This window comes from Orcinus orca, chromosome 19 (genome assembly GCF_937001465.1).
Source record: "Orcinus orca chromosome 19, mOrcOrc1.1, whole genome shotgun sequence".
NCBI lineage: Eukaryota > Metazoa > Chordata > Mammalia > Artiodactyla > Delphinidae > Orcinus > Orcinus orca.
This window is the reverse complement of record NC_064577.1, coordinates 5,643,882-5,670,913: the sequence shown is the minus strand read 5'-3', so window position 1 is coordinate 5,670,913 and position 27,032 is coordinate 5,643,882. Positions and strand designations below refer to the sequence as shown.

Below are 27,032 nucleotides of genomic sequence, written 5' to 3'. Positions count from 1 at the left end.
GGGGTTAATATCCAAAATATATACAGAACTCATAAAACTCAATAGCAAAAAACAAACAAACAAAAACAAAAAACCAACCTAATTAAAATATAGGTAGAGGACCTGAATAGACATTTTTTCAAAGACGACATATGTCAACAGGTACAGGAAAATATCACTCATCATTAGGGAAATGCAAATCAAAACCACAATGATATGTCACCTTACGCCTGTCAGAATGGCTATTATGAAAAAGACAAGTGATAACAAGTGTTGGCAAGAGTGTGCAGTGGTCATAAACTGGTATAGCCACTATGGAAAACAGTATGGAGGCTCCTCAAAAAATTAAAAATAGAACTACCATATGATCCAGCAATTCTACTTCTGGATATATATCCAAATGAATTGGAACTGCGATTTGAAGAGATATCTGCACCTCCATGTTCATTACAGCATTATTCACAATAATCAAGACATGGAAACAACCATATCTTGAAGTGTCCATCAAAGGATAAATGGATTAAGAAGATGTAGTGTGTGTCCATACAAACAACAGAATATTATTCAGCCATGAAAAAGAAGAAAATTCTGCTGTTTGCAACAACCTGGATGAAACGTGAGGGCATCATGCTATGTGAAATAAGTAAGACAGAGAAAGACAAATACTGTTTATTATCACTTATATGTGGAATCTAAAAAAGCTGAACTCAGAGAAACAGAGAATAGAGTGATGGTTACCAGGGGTTGGGGGTAGGGAAGATAATGGCCAAAGGGTACAAGTTATAAGATTAACAAATTCTGGGAATCTAATGCACAACATGGGGATTACAACTAATAATACTTTATTATATACATGAAAGCTGCTAAAAGAGTAGATCATAAATGTTCTCACTACAAAAAGGAAATGGTAATTATGTGGTGGGATGGAGGTGTTAGCTAATGATATAGTAGTAATCATTTTGCAATATATAAATGTATCAAATTAACACACTGTACACCTTAAACTTACACAATGTTATATGTCAATTATATCACAATAAAGGTGGAAAAAAATTCGTGGGGGAAAAAACAACAAAGATGAGAAATACTTTAGAATAAAGTTCCAGAAATAATAAATGAAAAGGAAAAAGAAATACACTACATAAGCATTAACCAAAGAAAGCTATCATTAATATCAAAGTAGATTTTAGGGCTTCCCTGGTGGAGCAGTGGTTGAGAGTCCGCCTGCCAATGCAGGGGACGCGGGTTCGTGCCCCAGTCCGGGAAGATCCCACATGCCGCAGAGCGGCTGGGCCCATGAGCCATGGCCGCTGAGCCTGCGTGTCCGGAGCCTGTGCTCCGCAACGGGAGAGGCCACAACAGTGAGAGGCCCGCGTACCCCACACACACACACACACACAAAAAAGTGGATTTTAAAGCAAGAAATACTAAGAAAGGTAAAGAGTGGAATTTTAATGATAGTGGGACAATTCAACAAGATACAATAATCCTAAATTTGTACATTCCCAGTAACATAGATCAGAAATGTATAAAGTAAAACAAGATGCAGCTAAAAAGCAAATTAGATAAATCCACTATCAGTGGAGATTTTTAAATACCTTTCAGTTACTGATAGAACACACAGACCAAAAACAAACTAGTAAAATCAGAAAGGACCCAAAAGATCTGAAGAATATAACCAACAAATGTTACCTACTTGACATACATAGATAATCACGCCCAATAAACTGCAGAATATATATAATTTTCCAGTGCACATACTAGAAGAAAATATTCACAAAACATATATTGATTGACCAAGTATCCTGGAAATTCTACAAACTCAATTTAAAAAGAAAGCCTGATTTTCAAAAAATGGGCAAAATATTTGAACAGATACTTCCAAAGATATGTGAATGATCATTAAGTCTATGAAAAAGAGCTCAACAACATCAATCAGCAGGGAAGTGTACATTAAAACCTAACTGAAATACAATTACACACCCATCAGAATAACTCAAATTAAAATGACTGTCAACATCTAATGCTGGCAAGGATATGAAGCAAAAAGAATTCTCATACACTGTAGATGGGAATGTAAACTTTCTACTTAGTGAAAAAGTCTGGCAACTGGCATAGAACTAAACATACACCTGCCCTATGATCCAACAACTCCAACAAATCTTAGGTATTTACTTAAAAGAAATGAAAAATTGGGTCCACAAAAAGACTTGTAAATCAAGACTTTAAATCAAGAAAGGTTATAAAAAACAAAGAAGGACATTATTTATTAATAAAGGTTCAATACAGCAAGAAAATATAACAATTATAAACATTTACACACCTATGGACAAATCAGTAAGTATATACAGTTCTACAATAATAGTTGGAGACTTCAATAACCCACTCATAATAAAGCAGAGGACAACCAGACAGAAGATAAGCAGGGAAATAGAGGACTTAACACAATAAACCAACTAGATCTAACAGAATACGCATTCTATACACAACAACAGAATACACATTCTTCTCAAGTGCACATGGGACATTTTTCAGGACAGACCATATGTTATGCCAAAAATCAAGTCTCAGTAGATTTTAAAAGATAGATATCATACAAAGTATCTTCTCTGACCTCAATGGGATAAAGTCAGAAATCAATAACGAAAATGGAAAAATGGAAAATTCACAAAATTGTAAAAATTAAACAGCACACTTTTAAACAACCAATGTATCAAAGAAGAAGTCACAAGGCATATTAGAAATACTGAGAGCTGAATTAATACAAAAATACAACATATCAAAACTTATGGAACCAAGTGAAAGAAGTGCTCAGGAGGAAATTTATAGCTATAAACACATTAAAAAACAAGAAAGATCTCAAATTAACCTAACTTTACAACTTAAAAGCCAGAAAAAGAAAAACTAAATGCAAAGTTAGCAGAAGGAAGGAAATAATAAAGATTAAAGCAGAGATAAGTGAAAGAATCAAAAAATAGACAAAATAATTGAAACCAAAAGTTGGTTCTTCAAAAAGATCAACAAAATTGATAAACCTTTACCTACACACACTAAGAAAAAAGAGAAGACCCAAATTACTAAAATTAGAAATGGATGTGGGAACATTACTACTGATTCTACAGAAATAAAAAGCATTATAAGAGAGTACTATGCCAACAAATTAGACAAAATGGGCAAATTCCTAAAAACAAAACCTACCAAGACTAAAGGATGAAAAAATAGAAAACCTGAATAATATTACTTATTATTATTACTTACTGTAACTAGTAAAGAGATTGAATAAGTCATCAAAAATTTCCCAAAGGGCTTCCCTGGTGGCGCAGTGGTTGAGAATCTGCCTGCCAATGCAGGGGATGTGGGTTCATGCCCCAGTCTGGGAAGATCCCACATGCCGCGGAGCGGCTGGGCCCGTGAGCCACGGCCGCTGAGCCTGCGCGTCTGGAGCCTGTGCTCTGCAATGGGAGAGGCCACAACAGTGAGAGGCCCACGAACCCAAAAAAAAAAGACAAAATTTCCCAAAAAAGAAAAGCCCTGGACCCACTGGGCGCTTAAATGAGAAAACAACCTGATTAAAAAAATGAGCCAAAGACCTTAACAGAGGTCTATATACCAGGTATATATCTGTATATATCAAAGAATATATACAGGTGGCAAATAAGCATTTGTAAAGATAGTCCACATCATATGTTATCAGGGAAATGGAAATAACAATGCGATAACACTACATACCAATTAGAACGGCCAAAATCTGGAACATTGATAGCACCAAAGGTTGGTTAGGATTCAGAACAACATGAACTCTCATTCACTGCTGGTAGGAATGCAAAATGGTACAGCCACTTCAGAACATAGTTTGGCAGTTTCTTACAAAATTAAACACACTCTTACTTATCCAGCAATAGCACTTGGTATTTGCTTAAAGGAATTGCAAACTTACGTCTACACAAAAACCTGCACACAGAGCTTTTTTCAGGGCAGTGAAAATACTCTATATGATACTATAATGATACTTGTCATTATACATTTGTCCAAACCCAAAGAATGTACAACACTAAGAATGAACCCTGATATAAACTATGGTGAGTATGCTACGTCAATGTAGGTTCATCAGAACATAGTTCATTGAACAGTACAAAACATTGCTAAACAAAATTAAATAAGACCTAAATAAATGTTTAGAAAGACATGCTGTGTTCATGGATTGTAAGACTTAATATTGTTAACATGCCAATACTACCAAACATGATCTACAGATTTAAACAATCCCTATCAAAATTCCAATAGGCTTTTTCACAGAAATGGAAAAGCTACTCTTTAAATTCATACAGAATTGAGAGGGGTCCCAAATAGCCAAAACTGTCCTTAAAGAGAATAATAAAGTTATTCCTGATCTCAAACTCACTACAAAGCTACAGTAATCAAAACATGCTAGTATGCTAGTGTGGTACTAGCATAAAGACAAATGGAATAGAACAGAGAGTTCAGATATAAATGTATACAATATGGCCAAGTGATTTGACAAGGATGTCAAGACAATTCAGTGGGGAACACAGTCTCTTCAACAGATAGTACTGGGACAAATGGATTTCCATATGCAAAGAATGAAGTTGGACCTCCACCTCACAACATATACAAAAATTAACTCAAAATGGATCAATTACCTAAATAGAAGAGTTAAGACCATAAAACTCTTAGAAGAAAACACAGGGGTAAATCTTTATGACCTTGGATTTGGCTATGAATTCTTAGACATGATAGCAAAAGCATGAGCAACGAAAGAAAAAATAGATAAACTGCACTTCATTCAAAGTTTAAACTTTTGTATATCAAACGACATTATCAAGAAAGAGAAAAGATAAACTACAGATGCAAGAAAATATTTTCAAATCATGTATCCAATAATTTAATATTCAAAATACATAAAGAACCCTTACAACTCAACAACAAAGAGACAAAAAACCCAACTTTTAAAACAGGCAAAAGACTTGAACAGACATTTCTCCAAAGAAGATACACAAATGGCCAATAAGCACATGAAAAAATGCTCGACATATGTCATTAGGGAAATGCAAATCAAAACTACAAGATACTACTGCAGGCCTAGTAGGATGGCTAAAATCAAAATAACAGACAATAATAGGCATTTGCAAGGACATGGAGTAATTGGAACACTGGTACATTGTTGATGGGAATGGAAATGAAGCAGCCACTCTGGTGCAGTTTGGCAGTTCCTCAAAAAGTTAAACATAGAATTACTATGTAATTCAGTATTTTCACTTCTAGGTACATATCAAAATTTGAAAACAGGGACTCAAATAGATACTTGTACACCAATGTTCATTGTAGCATTTATTCACAATAGGCAAAAGGTAGACATAATCTAGTGCCCATCAACAGATGAATGGTTAAACAAACCATGGCATATACAAACAATGGAATATTATTTAGCTATAAAAAGGAATGAAGTACTGATACATGCTACAACATCAAAGACCCACCAAGTGATTATGCTACACATTATGCTAAGTGAAATTAGCTATACATGCAAGTACAAATATTGTATGATTCCACTATATGAAATATCTAGACTAGGCAAATTCATAGAGACAAAAAGTAGATTAGAGGTTACCACCAGCTGGGTAGAGGGGGAAATGAGGAGTTATTGCTAATAGATACAGAGCTTCTGTTTGGGGTGATGAAAAAGTTTTGAAAATAGATAGTGGTAATGGTTGTAAACATTGTAAGTATAATTAATGCCACAAATTGTACAGTTAAAATGGTTAAAATGGCAAATCTGGTGTTTTCTGGGGTTTTTTAAGTACAAAATACACACATACGCACACAAGAAAAAAAACTTTGGTACATATCCTTCTGCCAAATAATAATCCTAGATTTCCACAAAACTAAAACTGACTCTGTATGGAACTTTACAGAAGTCAGTGTTCTGCAATATTTAATTCTATAGCAATGCAAGTCATATGACTCCTAAAAACAGTGTGCTAAAAATTCTAAACACTAAGTCAAAGTAAAATAATATTCGTTTCCATTTTTTCAATAATCCAAGAAACTCAATAAATAAAGCTATTTTCATATTATACACACACACACCTATGCATGTAACTATATAATGGACTATGGCCTCTGTCTGTCTCTTTATATTATTGTTTTTCATTTTGCCAGGACTGGATTTTAAGTAAATCCTGGTCACTGACATTAAGCCTTTAACACTTACAAAATACACTGCTCCAAAGCTTCCATGGCCAATTTCTCTGAGATCTGTGAAGAGCTTCTCTGGATCTTCTTTGAAGAAGAGCTCTGCAATTTCAGGGTCCTTCAGGCTGCCCGCACGGTTAGTTGATGGCATCCTGCTGGGCAATCAGCTGTCTGATTCTAATTTTATATTGCTATCCCAATCCTTGGTTCATCTGTATGAATGAAGCCACGCTGGCATAAACTATTGTAGAGAAATAAGAAAAGAAAAAAGTCAGGAAAACCAAAAGCTGCTAAGAATAATTAGTATAAGATCATTTTCTGATAGTATATATAAAATTATCTCAGGCCTAGAATTTCACTGAGAAGGAAGTGTGATCTACTAGTGCAGTAGTTCCTAAATCTGGCTCATCATCACGATCACCTGTGGTGCTTAAAAAAATGAGTCCTACTATACATAGGGTATTACTGTACATATACTTTTAAAAATTAACTAAATCTTTGTATCTTGGAAGGCTTATCTAATCCTTATCTAATTCTGAGGTAGTGAGCCCATTGGCAGAAGAGATAATAGAACACACAGACCATTAAAAAAACATGCATGACAACTTAAGATGTACCAGTAATAGGTTCCTAACAACAGGATGATTTTCAAATATAAGAAAATACACAAAGGATTTAACTCAGTTAGCTGTCTTTCTTTTCCTTTCAGATACCATATGCCAGTGTTCAATCAACTCTAACACAAACATTCCAAAGAAAAATGCAGTAGGAGAAAGTAATGAATTTAATGCAGACAACTGCTTCCCCTGTAAACATTCACATTAAAATATGGCCTTTATCAAATCTGCTGCATTAGATAAGTAGACATTACAGATAACCAATAAATTCCCTGGTGGTTCTGCTATCAGTTCCTCTATATCAGATACCCAATTTAAAAAATGGCTGTCATTACTGAGAAACTTCAGAACCTAGGTTCTGGAATGTTACTACCTGGATATGAATCCTAGCAACACTATTTATAAACTGCGAACTTGAGTAGCCTTATTTTCCTAATCTGTAAAGTGAAAATAATATCCTACCTAATACAGTGGTTGTAAAGGTTAAATCAGTTAATAAATACAAGCATAGACTAGTACTCAGGCATAGTAAGCACTACATTAAATGTCAGCTATTTTAACCTAAATAAATTCACCAATCAAAAAAAAAAAAGAAAACCCTCCAAAATGTATTTCATTTGCCTCCTAATTGATTTCATTAGACTAGTCAATTCTCCCCCACTTCACACAACTTTTAAGCAGGTAACTACTGGTCTCATTTTTAGTGAAGTCAACTGAACCAATTTTAATTTTTGGTAGAAAACTTCCTTGTAACTACACAAAACATATTTAAATGTCTTTTGTACCTCCTTAAATTAACACTCCACTGCAATAAAAACATTTAAATTATTAATTTGTATTTCATTTCTAACACACTTTCTAGGCTGCTCCATATACATTTACCAATTTTCCTGCTCTGCAAGTTCCCTGCAAAGTATTTCAATTATAGTTCTAAGAATATGTGATCACAGAAGATTGAAGTAAATTCCATACAAAGTATTATTATTCAATTAATCCACCTATTTTTTAAAAACCTGCAGTGTTACTTAAGACTTATTTAAGAACTCTGAATGATCAAGTTATAGTACCTTTATTACCAGAATTATTTTACATTAAAATTCTCTAACCAGTTCCATGATTTGCATATTCCTATCTGCCTAACAAATTCCCACTCAAAATCTTTCAAGATTTAGATTAAATGTAATGTGTAAAATTTTAACTAGACAGGTAGGCACAATGTGTCTCATTCATCTTTATATTACCTGTCTACATCCTACACCATACCTCCAACAGTTAATATTACATAAATATTTGTTGAACTAAAAGAACACACTTAATTCTTCTCTAACACCCCTTAAAATGATTTCGTTTCCACAAATATTTACCAAATAGTATACATGAGAATATGATATGCGAAATATTTAAGTTAATAGTAGAGAAACAGAGTAAATTCATAAGGACAGCACCCTCCAGAAAATCAGAGAAAAAAGAAATGAAGGAACTGGAAAATCTGCTGTACCACATACCGAAAGATAATACAAATCTATTGCTATCAGTAGAATGTTAAAATAAGACAAGTAAACCATTAATCTAAAAGAGTCCAGAAACAAACCCATGTATGTGTATCTCGGAATTCAGCATACAATTAAAGGAGAAGAAATAAATTTTGTTAAGAAAACTAAGAACCCATTCGGAAAAAATTATAAGAATTATATAATGATATCCCTATCACATACCTTACATAACCATTACTGCTAAATGGCTTAAACAAACCTCTCAAATCAATGAAGAAAAAAAAGTATTTGATAAAATAAGTGTTGCCGGGAGACCCCAATAGCTATTTGGAAAAATATAAAATAACACCTGTTCCTCAAACTGTAATATCAGAATTACATATGGGTCAGAAATGCAAAAATTAGAAAAATGAAACTATATAAGTACTAGTAGGAAATGTAAGTTCCTCTGTAATCAGGGAATGTAGAAACTTTCCTAACTATGATCCAAATCCAAAACAATAAGGAAAAAGACAGATATATTTAACAGGTTAAAAAAAAAAAACTTGGGAGAAGGGGCCATGGAAAAAGACACTCCAGACAAAAAGGACAAATGATAAACTTGGAAAAAAATGTCTGAAACTTACGTTTACAAAGGGTTAGTATTCCTAATATGTAAAGAATTTCAAAAAAACAAGCAAAAAAAGACAATAACCTAACATTCTTACATTCTTAATTGGTAGTTTCTAAAAACAGCACCCCTCCCCCAAGAAAACACCACCACCACCACCAACAACCCGGAGGAGATATGGGAGGAAGGAAGGAAGGAAGGGAGGGAGGGAGGGAGGGAGGGAGGAAGGGAGGGAGGGAGGGAGGAAGGGAGGGAGGGAGGGAGGAAGGGAGGGAGGGAGGGAGGAAGGGAGGGAGGGAGGGAGGAAGGAAGGAAGGAAGGAAGGGAGGAAGGAAGGAAGGAAGGAAGGAAGGAAGGAAGGAAGGAAGGAAGAAAAGAAACAACCATGAAATCTATGAAAATACATTCAACATCACTCAAAGTATAAGAAATACAAATTAAAACTATCCTAAGATTTCATTTTGTACCTATCAGAATGGCAAAAATTCACCACACACTGATGGTGGGATGGAAGAGAAATCTGCACTCTCATATAGTAGCAGTGGTAATGCAAAAACAGTACAAAACCTGTGGAGAAAAATCTAGCAAAATCAAATATGCACTTACCATTTCACACAAAATTCCCACTTAAAGAATCCATATCAAAAATACTTATACAAAATATAAGAAATGATAAATGTACAAAGTGAGGAACTAGGGGAATCCCCTGGCAGTCCAGTACTTAGGACTCCTCACTTCCAACTGCAGGGGGCCCAGGTTTAATCCCTGGTCAGGGAACTAAGATCCCATAAGCCATGCAGATGTCCAAAAAAATAAAAAGATCAAAAAAAACCAAAGTGAAGAACTGGAACTCATTACCTTGTTGATGGGAATTTGAAATGATACAACTGTTCTGGAAAACTGTTTAACAGATTCTTATCAAGTTAAATAAACATTTATTATGAGATGGAACAGTTCCTTAACTAGTTATCACTTACTCAAAAGTAATGAAAACAAAGGCACACAAAAGGACTTGTACACAGCAGCTTTATTCATAATAGCCCCAAACTGCATATAATACAAACGTCTATCAACAAATATATGTATAATAAAATTGTGATACATTCACACAATGCAATTCTTTTCACAGCAATAAAAAGGAATAAAACTACTGATCCATGCAGCAACCTAGATGAATTTCAAAAGCATTATGCTCCAGCAAAAAAAACCAGAAACCAAACAGTAAAAACTGTATGATTCCCCTGAAAAATTCTCAAATAGGCAAAACTAGTATTGTGACAGAGTCACTGTTGTTTGGGGTCAGTTGGGGGAAGAAAAGGGGAACTGACCATGAAAGGGCTCACAAGGACTTTCTGGGGTAATAGAATCTTCTATTACCTTGACTGCAGCAGTGAATTACTCTTGTCAAAACTCCAACTATATTAAAATAGATGCCTTTATGTATATTATACCTCAATTAAAGTAATAACTTTAAAAAAATTAAATAAATGTCTTAAAATCTAAGATAAATATATGTAGGGATTTCGCTGGTGGTCCAGTGGTTAACACTCCATGCTCACAACGTCGGGTGCCCGGGTTTGATCCTTGGTCAGGAACTTAAAATCCCACATACCACAAGTAGAGAAGCCCACGTGCCGCAACGAAGACCCAGCACAGCCAAATATTAAAAATTAATTTTAAATATATATATATGTGTGTATATATAAGTATATAAATATATGTGTATATATACATATTTATATATATAAGATATATATATAGCAAATTTATAAACAAGGTATGGAAAGATATGTATTAAAATGTTATTATTTTCTCTGATAAAGTAGGGCTGTGAAGAACATTACTTGTTAACCTAGACATCTATATTACCTGAATTTTTATAGCAACCACTTTCAACGTTTTAAAAAAATTTTAAATTTGAGAAAAATAAAATAGAATACTTTTTAAACTAGAAGAATACATACTCCAAATAGAGAGAACATCCAAAAGGCTATAGTACTTTAACTTACAAAAGACTAATGCATTAAAAAAATCTGTATATCAAAAAATTGAGTTGAACGCAAAAACTGAAACATCCAGAGCACCCAAAATTAAGCGTTATTATTATTCCTTAAAGATAGAGATATCATCCAAATCACTAATCAAATACCTAATCCACCAAAATATAAATGGCCAAAGGATATATATATCAACATGCCATAAACAGGCAATACAAATGATTGGGGAGAGAAGTCAAAACTTGAAGAATAATGGGTATGGCCACGAGTTTTCTGATTCCATTTTCCTCCTTTATCTCCCGTCTCTGACAAAAGAGTGTGGCCTCAGTTACAAAACTATGTTCAGGGTGCTGACAAGAAAACACTTAAAGAAATTCTCCCCCTGTCCAAAGGAGCAGGAAAAGGGAACCCTGTGATCTGGAGATTGTGGGGGGAAATGCCTTCTTTTGGTCTTTTCTTTTCTCTCCTCAGCCATAGAATTGCACTGCCCCAGCAACAGAAAAACCCAATGAGAAAACCAATCTCTCTGGCCAGAAAAACTGGGAAAACAGACTCTCTGTCATCCAAAAAGTATTAGGGGAATTCCCATTATTTTTTTTCCTCCTCTCTCTTCTTTCCCCACTTCACTTAAGGGCAGCCCCAGTTATGGCGAACTGTACAATGCAGAGGTGTAAAAGCTCTGAGAGAAACCTGTCTTTCTGGAACTGGGAAAAAGGCCACTGGAAACTGAAGAGTATGGGGGAAATCATGGAGAGGAGAGAGCTGGAAAAGAGATCCCCTAATTCTGTGTACAAACCAATACAAATAATGATTTACATTTGTGTAAAACAGTCTCAAAGAGGTGCAGCAGAGGCTATGCTAAAGAGAACTAATCTATGATATAAACCACTGCCCAAGTCCCAGACTATCACTGAGAGGCACAATGCAGGGCAAATCCAAAGAGCACAACAAAGCTTTGTAAACAGAACTGATATTAGAGCCACCACCCACAGAAAGTGAGACAACTTGCCATCTAAACTGGTAGGTGTCTGCTAAAACAAACAAACAAATCAACACTCTCCAGAGGACAGTAACAGGATCAGAAATGACAATACTCAAAATGTCCAAGATAAAATCCGAAATTACTCTACATGCAAAAACAAATAAACACACAAAACAGACACACACACACACAATTGGAAAATGTGACAAATTATCAAGGGAAAAGAGGACCAACAGATGCTTATTTTGAGATGATGCATGTTGGAATTATCACATAAAGACTTTTTTTTCTTTTTGGCTGCACTGGGTCTTCGTTGCTGTGCTCGGGCTTTCTCTAGTTGCAGCGAGTGGGGGTTACTATTTGTTGCGGTGCACGGGCTTCTCGTTGTGGTGGCTTCTCTTGTTGTGGAGACCAGGCTATGGGTACATGGGCTTCAGTAGTTGTAGCATGTGGGCTCAGTAGTTGTGGTGCATGGCCTTTAGGGCACGCGGGCTTCAGTAGTTGTGGTGTGTGGGCTCAGTAGTTGTGGCTCGTGTGCTCTAGAGCGCAGGCTCAGTAGTTGTGGCACATTGGCTTAGTTGCTCTGCAGCATGTGGGATCTTCCCGGACACAGGCTCAAACCCATATCCCCTGCATTGGCAGGCGGATTCTTAACCACTGCACCACCAGGGAAATCCCCACATAAAGATGTTAAAGTGGCTATTATAATCATAATAAATGAGATGATGGTTAACACTCTTGAAACAACTGAAAAGACAAATTCTCAGCAGAGAAAGAGAAACTATAAAAAAAGAACCTCATGGGAAATTCAGAACTGAAAAATACAGTATCAGAAATTAAAAAAAAAAAATCATTGCATGGGGTCAACCACAGAACATAAATGATAGAGGAAAGAGTCAGTAAACTTGGAGAGAGAGCAAATGAAATTATCTAAATTGAGGAAAAGAAAAAATGATTGAATGAAATGAATGGAGCCTTAGTAACTTATACGACTATATCAAATTGTCTAAGTTTCACATTACTGGCATTCATATAAGGAGAGGAAAAATAAATTGGTAGAGAAAAAAAACTTTCTTGGTAATGGCAGAAAACTTCCCAGATTTGACAAAAGATATAAATTTAGAGATTCAAGAAGCTCAGTAAACCCCAAACAGGAAAAATTCAAAGAAAATCAGGCCTAGACACATCATAATCAAAATGCTAAAAAACAAAAATAAACAAAAATTTGAATGACCACAGATTTTCATAAAAAACAATGAAGTCCACAGAAAGTAGAATAATAGCTTTTAAAGGTGATAAAAGGAAAGAACTGCCAACCCAGAACAGAATCCTTTATCTATCTTCTTTACGAATGAAAGCCAAAAAAGAGAGAGAGAGAGATTCTTACCTAAGGGAAAACAAAGAGAATCCGTTCCCAGCAGATCTGCTCTAAAAGAAATGCAAAATATTAAACAAAAGAAATCTAGAGTGGCTACATTAATATCAGACAAAACAGACTTGAGAACTAGGAAAATCACAAGGGATAAGGAGGGACATTACATAATGAGAGGATTCCACTATCAAATCCTAAATTTGTATTCACCTGACTGACAAAAGAGCTTCAAATAAAATGAAGCAAAATTGATACAAATGAAAAGAGAAATAAGACAAGTCTATAATTATACTGAGAGACACCAACACTCCTCTCAGAAATTTAAAGAAAAAGCAGTCTGAAAACACACAGAACAACACTGTAGAACACCACTATCAATCAACCTGACCTAATGACATTTCCAGAATACTACACCTGACAGAATATACATTCTTTTCAAGTGCATATATGATAGTCCCACAGAGAGATCATATTCTGAGCCATAAAACATATCTTAAGCGTGAAAATTTTCAATTCATATAAAATAAGTAATCTGACCATAGTGTAATTAAGCTTAAAATCAGTAACAGAAAGATAACTTAAAAAAAAAATTATTTTGAAATGACTCATGTTGGAATCATCACATAAAGACTTGGTTTTTCCCCAAGTAACCCATGGTTCAATAAAGAAGTTTCAAGGAAAATTAGAAAAGAATGAGTTGAGTGAAAATAAAAATACAACATAAAACTTGTAGGATACAGCTAATGCAGTGTTTACATAGAAACACTGATTCTGTATTGGAAAAACAAGACAGATCTCAAACCAATAATCTAAGCCTCCACCTTAAGGATCTAGAAAGAGAAAAGCAAATAAAACCAAAAATAAATGTAAGGAAGTAAACACTAAAGAAGAGAGTAGAAATCAATGAAATTAGAAAACAAAAAGCCAATAGAGAAAAATCAATAAAACCAAAAGCTGTTTTTTGGTGTGTGGGTCGGGGGGACAGGACAGCGGGATCAATAACACTGAAACCTCTGCCCAACTAACCAACGAAAACAAGAACAGAATCAAATTACCAAAAACAGAAATCAAAGGGGGGAATATTCCCATACACCTTATGACATTAAAAGGGATAAGGAAGTACAATGAACAGCTCTAAGCTGATAAATTTGATAATATAGATGAAGTAAAGTACTTGACAGATATAAACTACCAAAACTCAATCAAGAAGAAATAATCAAGAATAGGTAAGAATAGACATATGTATAGAAAGAAATTAAATTCAAATATTTTCACATAGAAAACTCCAGTCCATTGAAACTGGACAGTTTCATTGTCAAATTCTATCAAACATTAAAAGAATAATACCAATTCTACATAACCTCTTCAAATTATGAGAGAACATTCCCAATTAATCTTATGAGGCCACAACTACCCTATCAAAACCAGACAAGAACATTAGGAAAAAAAGGGAAAATTTCTAACTAATATCCTTAATGAAGATAAGAGCTAAAATCCTCAACAAAATATTAGCAAATCACAGCAACATGGATGCAACTCGAGATTATCATACCAAGCAAAGTAAGTCAGAAAGAGAAAGACAAATACCATATGGTATCATTTATATGTGGAATCTAAAAGATGACACAGGGACTTCCCTGGTGGTCCAGTGGTTAAGACTCTGCCCTCCCAATACAGGGGGTCCGGGTTTGATCCCTGGTCAGGGAAACAGACCCTGGATGCCGCAACAAAGATTCTGCGTGCAGCCAAATAAATAAATTAAAAAAATAATAATAACTAAAAAATAAAAGATGACACGAACCTATGAAAAAGAAACAGAATCAGGGACATAAAGAATAGACTGGTGGTTGCCAAGGGGGAGGGGGATGGGAGAGGGTTGCATTGGGAGTTTGGGATTAGCATATGCAAACTGATACATATAGAATGGATAAACAACAAGGTCCTACTGTATAGCACAGGGAACTATATTCAATATCCTGTGATAAACCATAATGGAAAAGAATATGAAAAAGAATGTATATATATGTATAACTGAGTCACTTTGCTGTACAGCAGTAATTAACACAACATTGTAATTCAACTATACTTCAATAAAAAATGTTTTTAAATTAGCAAATCAAATCCAGAAATATATAAAAATGATACTACATCACAACTAAGTAGCATTTATCCCAGAAATGCAAGGCTGATTCAGCAGTCAAAAATTAACATAATTCTCCCATTCTAAGCAGACTAAAGAAGAAAAAACACAGGATCATATCAACAGAGGCAGAAAAAGGATTTCACAAATTCAACATCCATTCATGGCAAATACTCTCAAAAAACTAGGAATAGAAGGGAACGGCATTAACCTGGTTAATGCTATCTACAAAAAACTACAACTAACACAATACTTAATGATTCAAGACGGAAAGCTTTCCCCTAAAGATATAGGGAAAGCAAGGTAAGAATCTCCACTATAATCACTCCTATCCAACATCACACTAGAAGTTTTATAAGTAAAGAAAAAGAAAGAAAAGGAATAAATAACAGAAAGGAAGAAAAAAAACACCTCTAGTTGCAGACATTACTGTGTACACAAAAAACCCCCAAGGAACATACAAAACAGCAAGGGAAGAAAATGGAATATTCAGATATAAGTCTAAAATATTTGAGTAGGGGCTTCCCTGGTGGCGCAGTGGTGGAGAGTCCGCCTGCCGATGCAGGGGACATGGGTTCGTGCACTGGTCCGGGAGGATCCCACATGCCGCGCGGCTGGGCCCATGAGCCATGGCCACTGAGCCTGCGCATCCGGAGCCTGTGCCCTGTAACGGGAGAGGCCACAGCAGCGAGAGGCCCAAGTACCACACAAAAAAAATAAATAATAAAAAAAATAAAATATTTGAGTAGAATTTATATAGTAAGAACGATAAAACCCTGATGAAATAAATCAAAGTTGACTAAACAGATGTACCATGTTCATGAACTGAATGATTCAATATTGTTATAAGGTCAATCCTTCCCAACTGATTTAAAAATTTGACAATTCATAGATTCAAAGCAATCTCAATCAAAATCCAACAGAATGTTTTTGTACATATCAAAAAACTGATTGTAAAATGTTCATAAAAAGGCAAAGAATCCAAATTAGTCAAGACAATTTTTTTTTAATGTATTTATTTATTTATTTTTGGCTGGGTTGGGTCTTCGTTGCTGCATGTGGGCTTCTCTCTAGTTGTGGCGAGTGGGGGCTACTCTTCATTGCGGTGCACAGGCTTCTCGTTGTGGTGGCTTCTCTTGTTGCCGAGCATTGCTCTAGGTGTGCAGACTTCAGTAGTTGCGGCGTGTGGGCTCAGTAGTTATGGCTCTCGGGCTCTAGCACGCAGGCTCAATAGTTGTGGTGCACGGGCTTAGTTGCTCCGTGGCATGTGGGATCTTCCCAGACCAGGGATCAAACCCGCGTCCCCTGCACTGGCAGGCAGATGCTTAACCACTGCGCCACCAGGAAAGTCCCTGGTCAATTGATTTTTGACAAAGGTACAACACAGAAAAAAGATAATCTTTTTTGAAAAATGGTGTCATAGCAACTGGACATCCATATGTATAAAAATGAACTCTGACTCATACCTCATACCTTACAGAAAAATTAAGTCCAAACATGGTTCATTTATCTCAGTGTTAAAAAGTTAATGCTACAAAACATTGAGAAGAAATCACAGGAGAAAATCTTTGTAACCTTAGGTTAGTTAAAGAGTTCTTAGATTTGACACCAAAAGTATAATCCATAAAAGTCAAAACTGATCATTTGGACTTCATCAAAATCAAAAACTTTTACTCTTGCAAAGGACACTTTTAAAAGAAAAGAATGAAGTCAAGCCAAAGACTGGGAAACATTATTTCAAGTCACATATCTCAAAATAGATAAAATATATAAATATATAAAGAACTCTCAAAACTCAATAATGGAGTACAGAGATGCATACTTGAATGATAAAACTATAAAGAAACTCCCAGATGTTATCACTATAAAAGTCATGATAGGGCTTCCCTGGTGGCGCAGTGGTTGAGAGTCCGCCTGCTGATGCAGGGGACACGGGTTCGTGCCCCGGTCCGGGAAAATCCCACATGCATTAGAGTGGCTAGGCCCGTGAGCCAGGGCCGCTGAGCCTGCGTGTCCGGAGCCTGTGCTCCGCAACGGGAGAGGCCACAACAGTGAGAGGCCCGCGTACAGAAAAAAAAAAAAAAAAAAAAAAAAAGTCATGATAGGACTTCCCTGGTGGTGCAGTGGTTGAGAATCCGCCTGCCGATGCAGGGGACACGGGTTCGTGCCCCGGTCCAGGAAGATCCCACATGCCACGGAGCGGCTAGGCCCGTGAGCCATGCGCGTCCGCTGAGCCTGCACGTCCGGAGCATGTGCTCCGCAATGGGAGAGGCCACAACAGTGAGAGGCCCGCGTACCGCAAAAAAAAAAAAAAAAAAAAAAAAGTCATGATAGTGGTTACTTTAGGGGAAAGGGGGAGTTGTGATTGGGAAGAGACACATGGAGGAAATTCTGGACTGGCTGGCAAAGTTCTATTTCTTGCCTTAGATACGGGATTTCATTTACAATAGTTCATTAAACAAATTCATTTATTTTGTGAATTTTCTATATCTATGTTTGATTTTACTCCCCCAAAACTTAGCTACTGATAGCCTACTGTTGAACAGAAGCCTTACTGATAACATAAAGTCAATTAACACACACTTTGTATGTTATATACATTATACACTATATTCTTACAATGAAGTAAGCTAGAGAAAAGGAAATGTTATTAAGAAAATCATGAGGAAGAGAAAATACATTGACAGTACATACATGTATTTACTGAAAAATATCTGCGTAGAAGTGGACCCGTGCAGTTCAAGTCCACGTTGTTTGAGACTCAACTGTAGTTTTTGCAAAGAGGGCAATACAACAAAATCATATGGATTATTTTTAGTTAATTATGGCTGGTATTTTGAAAAACATTCACAAGTCTATAGCTTTCTTACATTCCAAATTTTCAACAATAATCATATGTTTGATTTCTACAACCAGGAAAAAAGATTTAAAAAAATCCAACAACATTTGTGCATATTCTTTGGATTGTTAGAAGACAGAAGAGATGAACATAAAATGTATAAAAAGTGAGAACGCCAATAAAGTTAGAAATCCCTGAAATATATCATTACACTGTTAAGCTAGAGTTAATAGTATCCACTGCATAACTGCTTCTTTTCTATACATCCTCAAATTTCCAAAAGTAAAGTACTTTATTATAAAAATCAGCACCATACTGGTTGCCCTGTACCCATGCAGAACATTGCTACAATAGAGTCATCAATGTAAAACTGACAAAGGTACTTGATTTGAATCTTGTCCCTTTTTTTTTTTTTATTAATTTATTTATGTTTGCTGTGTTGGGTCTTCGTTTCTGTGCAAGGGCTTTCTCTAGTTGTGGCAAGCGAGGGCCACTCTTCATCGCGGTGCGCGGACCTCTCACTATCGGGGCCTCTTTTATTGTGGAGCACAGGCTCCAGAAGCGCAGGCTCAGTACTTGTGGCTCATGGGGGCTATTTGCTCCGCGGCATGTGGGATCCTCCCAAACCAGGGCTCGAACCCATGTCCCCTGCATTAGCAGGCAAATTCTCAACCACTGCGCCACCAGGGAAGCCTGAATCTTGTCCATTTTTATAAGCTGTCATGAAAAACTAGGAAAAGAAAACAGCACAGAGGAACTTTCACAGCAACCCTAATCATAAACTCCATAATTTCTGCTGAAAATGAATATTAGGTACATGAATACCCTAAGTACAGGACTAATATAGCCTGATAAACTACAGATCAGGCTTAAAAGATATAAATATTTGTAAAAAGTTCTTAAAGGTACTATGAGACTGCATATACAATCTTCTTCAAAAAAAAAAACAAAAAATAGGCTATTAGGTTACATTTTAAAGATACCTAATCTGTCCTTCGGGGAAAATATCATTATTGTAACTCACCATATCCTTCCTACTAAAAGAGAAGAGTAAAAGACATTAACAATCCTATAAACAGCAAATGAGATCTAATTTGTTTCTGGTTCCACAAAAACAGATCAGAGAAGCATATCATTTATTAAGCTACTGAGGGCTGAATGTAAAAGATACATAATTTTTGTAGGTGATACCATTTTATTCAATCCTAAAACATAGATCGCTAAGAAAGCTGATGAAACTAGAATAAAAACCCAATATACTTTAAAATCTCAGACCCAAAAGGATTTTCAGAATTAAGTAACTGCTCCACATTTGCAAACCACAGTCAAATAATTGACAATAACATCAGTCAAGCCACAGAAAGAAGATGGGGGAAGGGTGCTGATAATCACAGCATATTCAGTATTACTTGAGGAATGCTCCTTGGAGGAACGGTGATGATGTCATAGTATTCCATCTTTTAAGAACCTTCAGATTTTCACAAAAAGGACATTGTTGGTCTTAAGCAACTGCTTCAATACCATAACGCCCTTTTCCCTACATGTTACTCAGAGGGTTCAGGCTTAGAAACCAGCCAACTTAGTCAAATGTTCAATTACTTTAGAGAAAGAAAAATTGTCTCTTTACACAGAATTGGCAGAGACAGATTACACTGTCTACTATGTCTTCCCTCAAAAGAAACACACATATACACAAATCACTTTACCAATAACTGAGAAATGTCATCAGTAAGATAAATTTGACATTACAGGAATTCACATCAACCTTAATTGACAGAGAACTGATTTGATGCCTGGTGCTTCAACCTACTTGTAAATATTATACATTATAATTAAAAAAGTTTAAGGTTGGAAGAAATTAAGAGAGTATTTGGTTTCAAAAGGTCACATGCCTTTTCTCAAAATCACAGGGCAAATTAGTGGTGGGAAATACAGAATCAATTACCTGAACCACTGTTTACTACTTCAAACTGAAATGAAGAGAAAGGTGAAAAGCAAAAATAATATTATTAAAGAAGTCACTGGGTTGTTGGGTAGGAGAGAATGCATAGGGCAGTATTATGAATATTGTTTAACATTGAGCATTGATAAAGATATGAAGATTCAATTTTTTTTATAAAACAAGATATAGGTGTATAAGTAATATGTAACCATTTATATAAAAATAAAAAATATATCTGTATACACACAGGTAATCTATGGAGGGATTCATCAGAAATAGGGGTGTTTAGGAGACTTTTTTTTTCCTATGAATCCTTTCTACCTTTCAAGTTTTTATTCCCCAAATGCATGTATTATTCTTCTTTTAATTTTAAAGAGAGATACAGGTAATACTCTTTTCAAGAAAGGCCTTACAGGGACTTCCCCGGTGATCCCGTGGTAAAGAATCCGCCTTGCAATGCAGGGGACGCAGGTTCGATCCCTGGTCAGGGAACTAAGATTCCACATGCCACGGGGCAACTAAGCCTGAGCGCCACAGCTACTGAGCTTGCTCACCTCAACCAGAGCCTGCATGCCGCAAACTACAGAGCCCACGTGCTCTGGAGCCCACACGCCACAACTACAGAGCCCACACGCCCTGGAGCCTGCGACAGAGAAGAGAAGAGAAAAAACAACTAGAGAAGAGAAAAAAACCCGCATGCCACAACTAGAGAGGAGCCGGCGCACCACAATGAAATAGCCCAAGTGCCTCAAAAAACAAACAAACAAACAAAAAAAAAAAAAACCCACGTGCAGCAACTAAGACTCGATGCAGCCAAAAATAAATAAAACAAATTTTTAAAATGTATTAAAAAAAAAAGGTCCTTACTTACACAACCTTATTAGTTACTCCAATTAGACTAACCAAGTGAAACTTTTGCGCACCTTTCACATCTTAGATGTAACAAGCACTTAAAATCTTTATAATTAAGATTAGGGAGGGACTTCCCTGGTGGTCCAGTAGCTAAGACTCTGTGCTCCCAATGCAGGGGGCCCAGGTTTGATCCCTGATCAGGGAACTAGATCCCACATGCCTCAACTAAAGATTCCACATGTTGCAACTAAAGATCCCACTCACAACTAAGACCTGGCAGAGCCAAATATATAAATATTTTTTTTTAAATCACACTAAAAGAAAATTACACACCAATATCCCTTATAAGTACAGATACAAAAATTTTCAACAAGATATACCATGAGCAAATGAGATTTATTCTAGGAATGTCAGGGTAGTATATGAAAATAAATCAGTGTACCATACCATATTAATAAGATGAAAGAAAAAACAATCATCTCAACAGAAGCAGAAAAAGCATTTGACAAAATCCAATACCCTTTCGTGATAAAAACACTCAACAAACTAGGAAAAGAATGGAATTTCCTCAACCCACAGGTATCGTGACAGTTAATGGTGAAAGACTGAAAACTTGCCCCCTAAAATCAGGAACAAGACAAGGATGTGGCTCTCAATACTTCTATTCAACATTGTACAGGAAGTTCAAGTCAGGGCTTGACAAGAAAAAGAAATAAATGGCATGTAGACTGGAAAAGAAATAAAATTATCTCTTTTCACAAATGACATAATCTTATACATAGAAAAACCTAAAGAATCCACAAAAAACTATTAGAACAAATGAGTTCAGCAAAGTTTCAGGATATATCAATACACAAATATCAGTTGTACTTCTATATACTAGCAATGAATATTCCGAAAATGAAATTAACAATTCCATTTACAATGTCACTAAAATAAAACAAATATTAATAATAATATATTTTAAAAGTACTTAGGAATAAATTTAACCAAAGTGCAAGACTTAGAAAATGACAAAACATTGTTGAAAGAAATTAAAGACCTAAATAAATGGAACAACATCGTGTTCATGGATTGGAACACATAAAATGGTAATACCACCTAAACTAATATATAGATTCAAAGTAATCCCTAACAGTTTCCAAGCTGTCATTTTGCAGAAATGAACAAGTTCTTTCTAATATTCATGTGTAACTGCAAGTGACACAGAATAGCCAAAACAATCTTTAAGGATTTAGAACAAAATTGGAAGACTCACCCTGCCCAATTTCAAAGCATACTACAAAGCTACAGTAATCAAGACAGTGTGGAACTGGCATAAGGATAGGCATATATACCAACAGAAAACAACTGAGAGTCCATATTTACAGTCAAATGTATGGGACAATAAACCCATACATATATGGTCAAATGATTTTCAGCAAAGGTGTCAAGACCATTCAGTGGGAAAAGAAGTCTTTTCAACAAAAGTTGGTGAGATAACTGGATATCCACATGCAAAAAAGAATGAATTTGGACCTCCTCTTCACACCATATATAAAATTTAAATCCAAATGGACCAAAAATGCAAAAGCTAAAACGATAAAACCCTTAGAAGGAAACATGGGTGACAACCTGCAAGACCCTGGATTAGGCAACAGTTTTTCAGATATGATTCCAAATGCACACGCAAAGAAAAAACAGATAAAATGGACTTCATCAAAATTTAAAAACTTTTGTGCATCAATGGACACCAATCAAGAAGGTAAAAAGACAACCCACAGAAGGGGGGAAAATATTTGCAAGCAATATATTTGATAAGGGTCTAGTATCCAGAACATATAAAGAACTCTTGGGACTTCGCTGGTGGCGCAGTGGTTAAGATTCCACACTCCCAATGCAGGGGGCGCAGGTTCAATCCCGGGTTAGGGAACTAGATCCCACACGCATTCCGCACCTAAGAGTTTGCATGCCACAACTAAAGAGGCTGTGTGTCTCAACTAAGGAACCCACATGCCACAACCAAGACCTGGTGCAACCAAATAAATAAATATTTTTAAAAAGAACTGTTAACTGGGTTAATCCAATTAAATAACTCAATTAAAAATGGGCAAAGGATTTGAACAGACATTTCTCCAAAGAAGATACACAAATGGTCAATAAGCACATGAAAAAATTCTCAACATCATTATTAATTACAAATCAAAACTACAATGAAATACCATACCATACCCACTAGAATGGCTATAATCAAAGAGGCAGAAAATAACAGGTGTTGTGGAGGATGTTAAGAAATTGGAACCTTCACACATTGCTGGTAGGAATGCTAAATGGTACAGCCACTGTGGAAAAGTTTGGCAGTTCAAAAAGCCAAACACAGAATTACCACATGACCCCACAATTCCACTCAGCAAATCCATCTTGCATTTCCCACCCAGGATAATGGCATGGCTATTCCTTGTGTCTCCGAGGTCAGAAAACTAGATGTGACCTAAAAAGAAACGAAATTCAGTTGTTTGTAGTGAGGTGGATGGACCTAGACTCTGTCATACGGAGTGAAGTGGGTCAGAGGGAGAAGGACAGATACCGTATGCTGACATATATATGAAATGTAAAAAAAAAAAAAAAAAAAAAAATGGTTATGAAGAACCTAGGGGCAGGACAGGAATAGAGGCGCAGATGTGGAGAGTGGACTTGAGGACACAGGGAGGGGGAGGGGTGGGCTAGGACAAAGTGAGGGAGTGGCATGGACTTGTGTATACTGCCAGATGTAGAATGGATGGCTGCTGGGAGGCAGCCGCATGGCACAGGGAGATCGGCTTGGTGCTTTGTGACCACCTAGAGGGGTGGGATGGGGAGGGTGGGAGGGAGACGCAGGAAGGAGGAGATATGGGGATGTGTGTATGTGTACAGCTGATTCACTTTGTTGTAAGGCAGAAACTGGCGCACCATTGTAAAGCAATTATACTCCAATAAAGATGTTTAAAAAAAAAACCCAAAAAACTAGATGTGACCTTTTAATTTTTTTCCCTTCCTCTTTTTCTCCTCTAACATCAAGCTAATACATTGGTAAACCCAACAGACTTGCATCTCCTCCATTCACTGTGGGTAGCCTAGTTCAGGCCTTAATCATATCTCACCTAGACTAATGCAGTACCTCCTATCTGGACTGTTTGTAGTTTCATTCTCTCCAATTCATCTTTCTTACTGTTTCTCTAATTTTTTCATTAATATATATAAGTACAAACTAAGGCAGGAAATTCTTTTTTTTGGCCATGCTGGGCGGCATGTGAGATCTTAGCTGCTTGACCAGGGATCAAACCCATGTCCCCTTGCAGTGGAAGTGCAGATTCCTAACCACTGGACCACCAGGGTATTCCCAGGAAATTCTTAAGAAAAGTCACAAAATTACTGCTCACCTTTTTATTAAATTCAAATAATACCATAACACTTAAAGAATAAAGTTCAAACGGTATATAAGGCATTCAAGAACTCCACAATCTGGCCAAATCCTTCCTTTCCAGTCTTTTCTCTTAGTGTATCTATCCCTTAATCATAGCAATGTCCAGCAAAAGCCTCCATGACACCTGAAATACTGTCTACATTCTTAACCAACCTATCCTACTATTTCCAATACAGCTTCAGAACTTCAATTTGAAATTAGTGATTCCTTTCTCTTTACTATATAAATTTTCATTTTGTATCTCTATTTTAATACATATTTTTAATCTCGTTGTTTTTTTTTTTTAACATCTTTATTGGGGTATAATTGCTTTACAATGGTGTGTTCGTTTCTGCTTTATAACAAAGTGAACCAGTCATACATAAACATATGTTCCCATATGTCTCCCCTCTTGCATCTCCCTCCCTCCCACCCTCCCTATCCCACCCCTCCAGGCTGTCACAAAGCACCGAGCCAATATCCCTGTGCCATGCGGCTGCTTCCCACTAGCTATCTACCTTACTACGTTTGTTAGTGTGTATATGTCCAGGACTCTCTCTCGCCCTGTCACAGCTCACCCTTCCCCCTCCCCATAACCTCAAGTCCGTTCTCTAGGAGGTCTGCGTCTTTATTCCTGCTTTACCCCTAGGTTCTTCATGACATTTTTTTTCTTAAATTCCATATATATGTGTTAGCATACGGTATTTGTCTTTGTCTTTCTGACTTACTTCACTCTGTATGACAGACTCTAGGTCTATCCACCTCATTACAAATAGCTCATAATCTCGTTGTTTACATGCCTTATATTCCCAGGCAGTATCATAAGGTTCTAGAGCTCCTGCATACATAGAGCCTAACAGTTTTACACAGCCAATCAAAAAAAGAACAGTTTGTTGAATGACTATTTAAATACCCTATCATTTCATTTATTTCTAAGACTCTATGCAAGTTTAGGTACGGGTGGATATTTTTAAACTCATTCCAATTATAAAAGCAGATAATTCATTTTTTAAAAAATAAAAATAATTTTATTAAGCATATAACAGTTATTTCCATGTAGATTTCAAAATAACTTCAAATCTATCTGCTTCCTACATATTACCCATCTTGCTTCTGGTGTCTGCCCCCTACTGGGTGAGGCTGGTCTAGAGGCTTGTGCAGACTTCTTGGTGGGAGGGGCCAGTGTCTGCCTATTGGTGGATGGAGCTGGGTCTAGGTCCTCTGGTGGGCAGGGCCATGTCAAGGCCTGTGTCTAGAGGTGGCTGGGGGCTCAGGAAGTCTTCAGGCAGCCTGTGTGCTAAAGGGTGGGGTTGTGTTCCCACCCTGTTGGTTGTTTGGCCTGAGGCATCCCAGCACTGGACCCTACAAGCTGCTGGGTGGGGCCAGGTCTTGCTGCTAATGACCCAAGCAAGATGTCTGCCTCAAGCAAGAGTTCACAGAAGAACATTACCCGATACCTCTGCCACCAGCGTCCATGCCCCAGGGTGAGCCTCAGCCACCCGCTACCTCCCCAGAAGACCCTCCAAGACCAGCTGGTAGGTCTGGCTCCTAGGAAATCACTACTTTTGCCCTGGGTCCTGGTGTGCACGAGACCTTGTGTGCACCCTCCAAGAGTGGAGTCTGTTTCCTCCAGTCCTATTGAGCTCCTGTAATCAAGCCCTAATGGCCTTCAAAGCCAATGCTCTGGGGGCTCCTCCTCCCGATGCCGGACGCCTAGGCTTGGGAGCCTGACGTGAGGCTTAGAGCTCTCGCTCCTATGGGAGAACTTCTGAAATACAATTATTCTCCAGTTTGTGGGTCGCCCAATCAGGTGGTATGGGATTTGATTATATCACAAGTGCACCCCTCCTACCAGCTGTCTCATTGTGGTTTCTTCTTAATGTCTTTGGATATAGAATACCTTTTTGGTAGGTTCCGGTCTTTTTTATTGATGGTTTGTTCAGCAGTTAGTTGTGATTTTGGTGTGCTCGGGAGAGGAGGTGAGCTCAAGGTCCTTCTACTCCACCATCTTGTCTCTCACCCCCACATATTACCCAGCTTAATTGCTTGAATTACACTGAGCATGTACTTTAAGACAAAATTTTTCTCTAAGTTAAAATTTAAATTTAAATCTGTGATTACTTTCCCAAGATCAAATCTACCATTAAATTGTTTTGCTTACAAATACAGTCATGTCCCAAGGAATTACACTAATGTAAAATCTATATAATAGAATTTGCATGATTAATTTTGCAAAGGAGGGAATGGTGACTCAAATACTGTATCCTACTTTGTACAGTCAGTTCTGCTATAACATTTATTTTTAAAACAATTGTAGTACAATGTGAATTATTCATTTACTTACGTGCAATTTCATCCCTGAGAAACACTAGATGAGTGCAGCAAACTGCACCCAGCTGAACCAAGTCTATTAATTGTGTTTTCTTATTTTCTGTATTTTCAATGTTCTGGTCCTCTCAGGGCCAGTCAATTCTTAGAGACAGCAAACAACTAACCTGAGATCATATCTTTCATATGTAAACCAATCAATCCAAAATCCATATTTCCAACTACCTCTTTTACCTAGCTCTTACAC

At 36.6% G+C, this 27,032-nt stretch overlaps 1 protein-coding gene across 4 annotated transcripts in view; it reads right to left on the bottom strand.

Annotated features, from left to right (window-relative positions):
- The window catches only part of TAOK1 (TAO kinase 1), a 149,543-nt gene that overhangs the window by 86,729 nt on the left and 35,782 nt on the right, over positions 1–27,032 (bottom strand). For all 4 annotated transcript variants that reach the window (XR_007473358.1, XR_004481959.2, XM_033423321.2 and 1 more), the window contains one exon: positions 6,212–6,433. Coding sequence is in view for 2 of the 4 variants with exons in the window: in XM_033423321.2 (XP_033279212.1) it covers positions 6,212–6,343 (132 nt within the window). In the remaining 2 variants the exon portion in view is untranslated. The remainder of the gene's footprint in view (positions 1–6,211; positions 6,434–27,032) is intronic.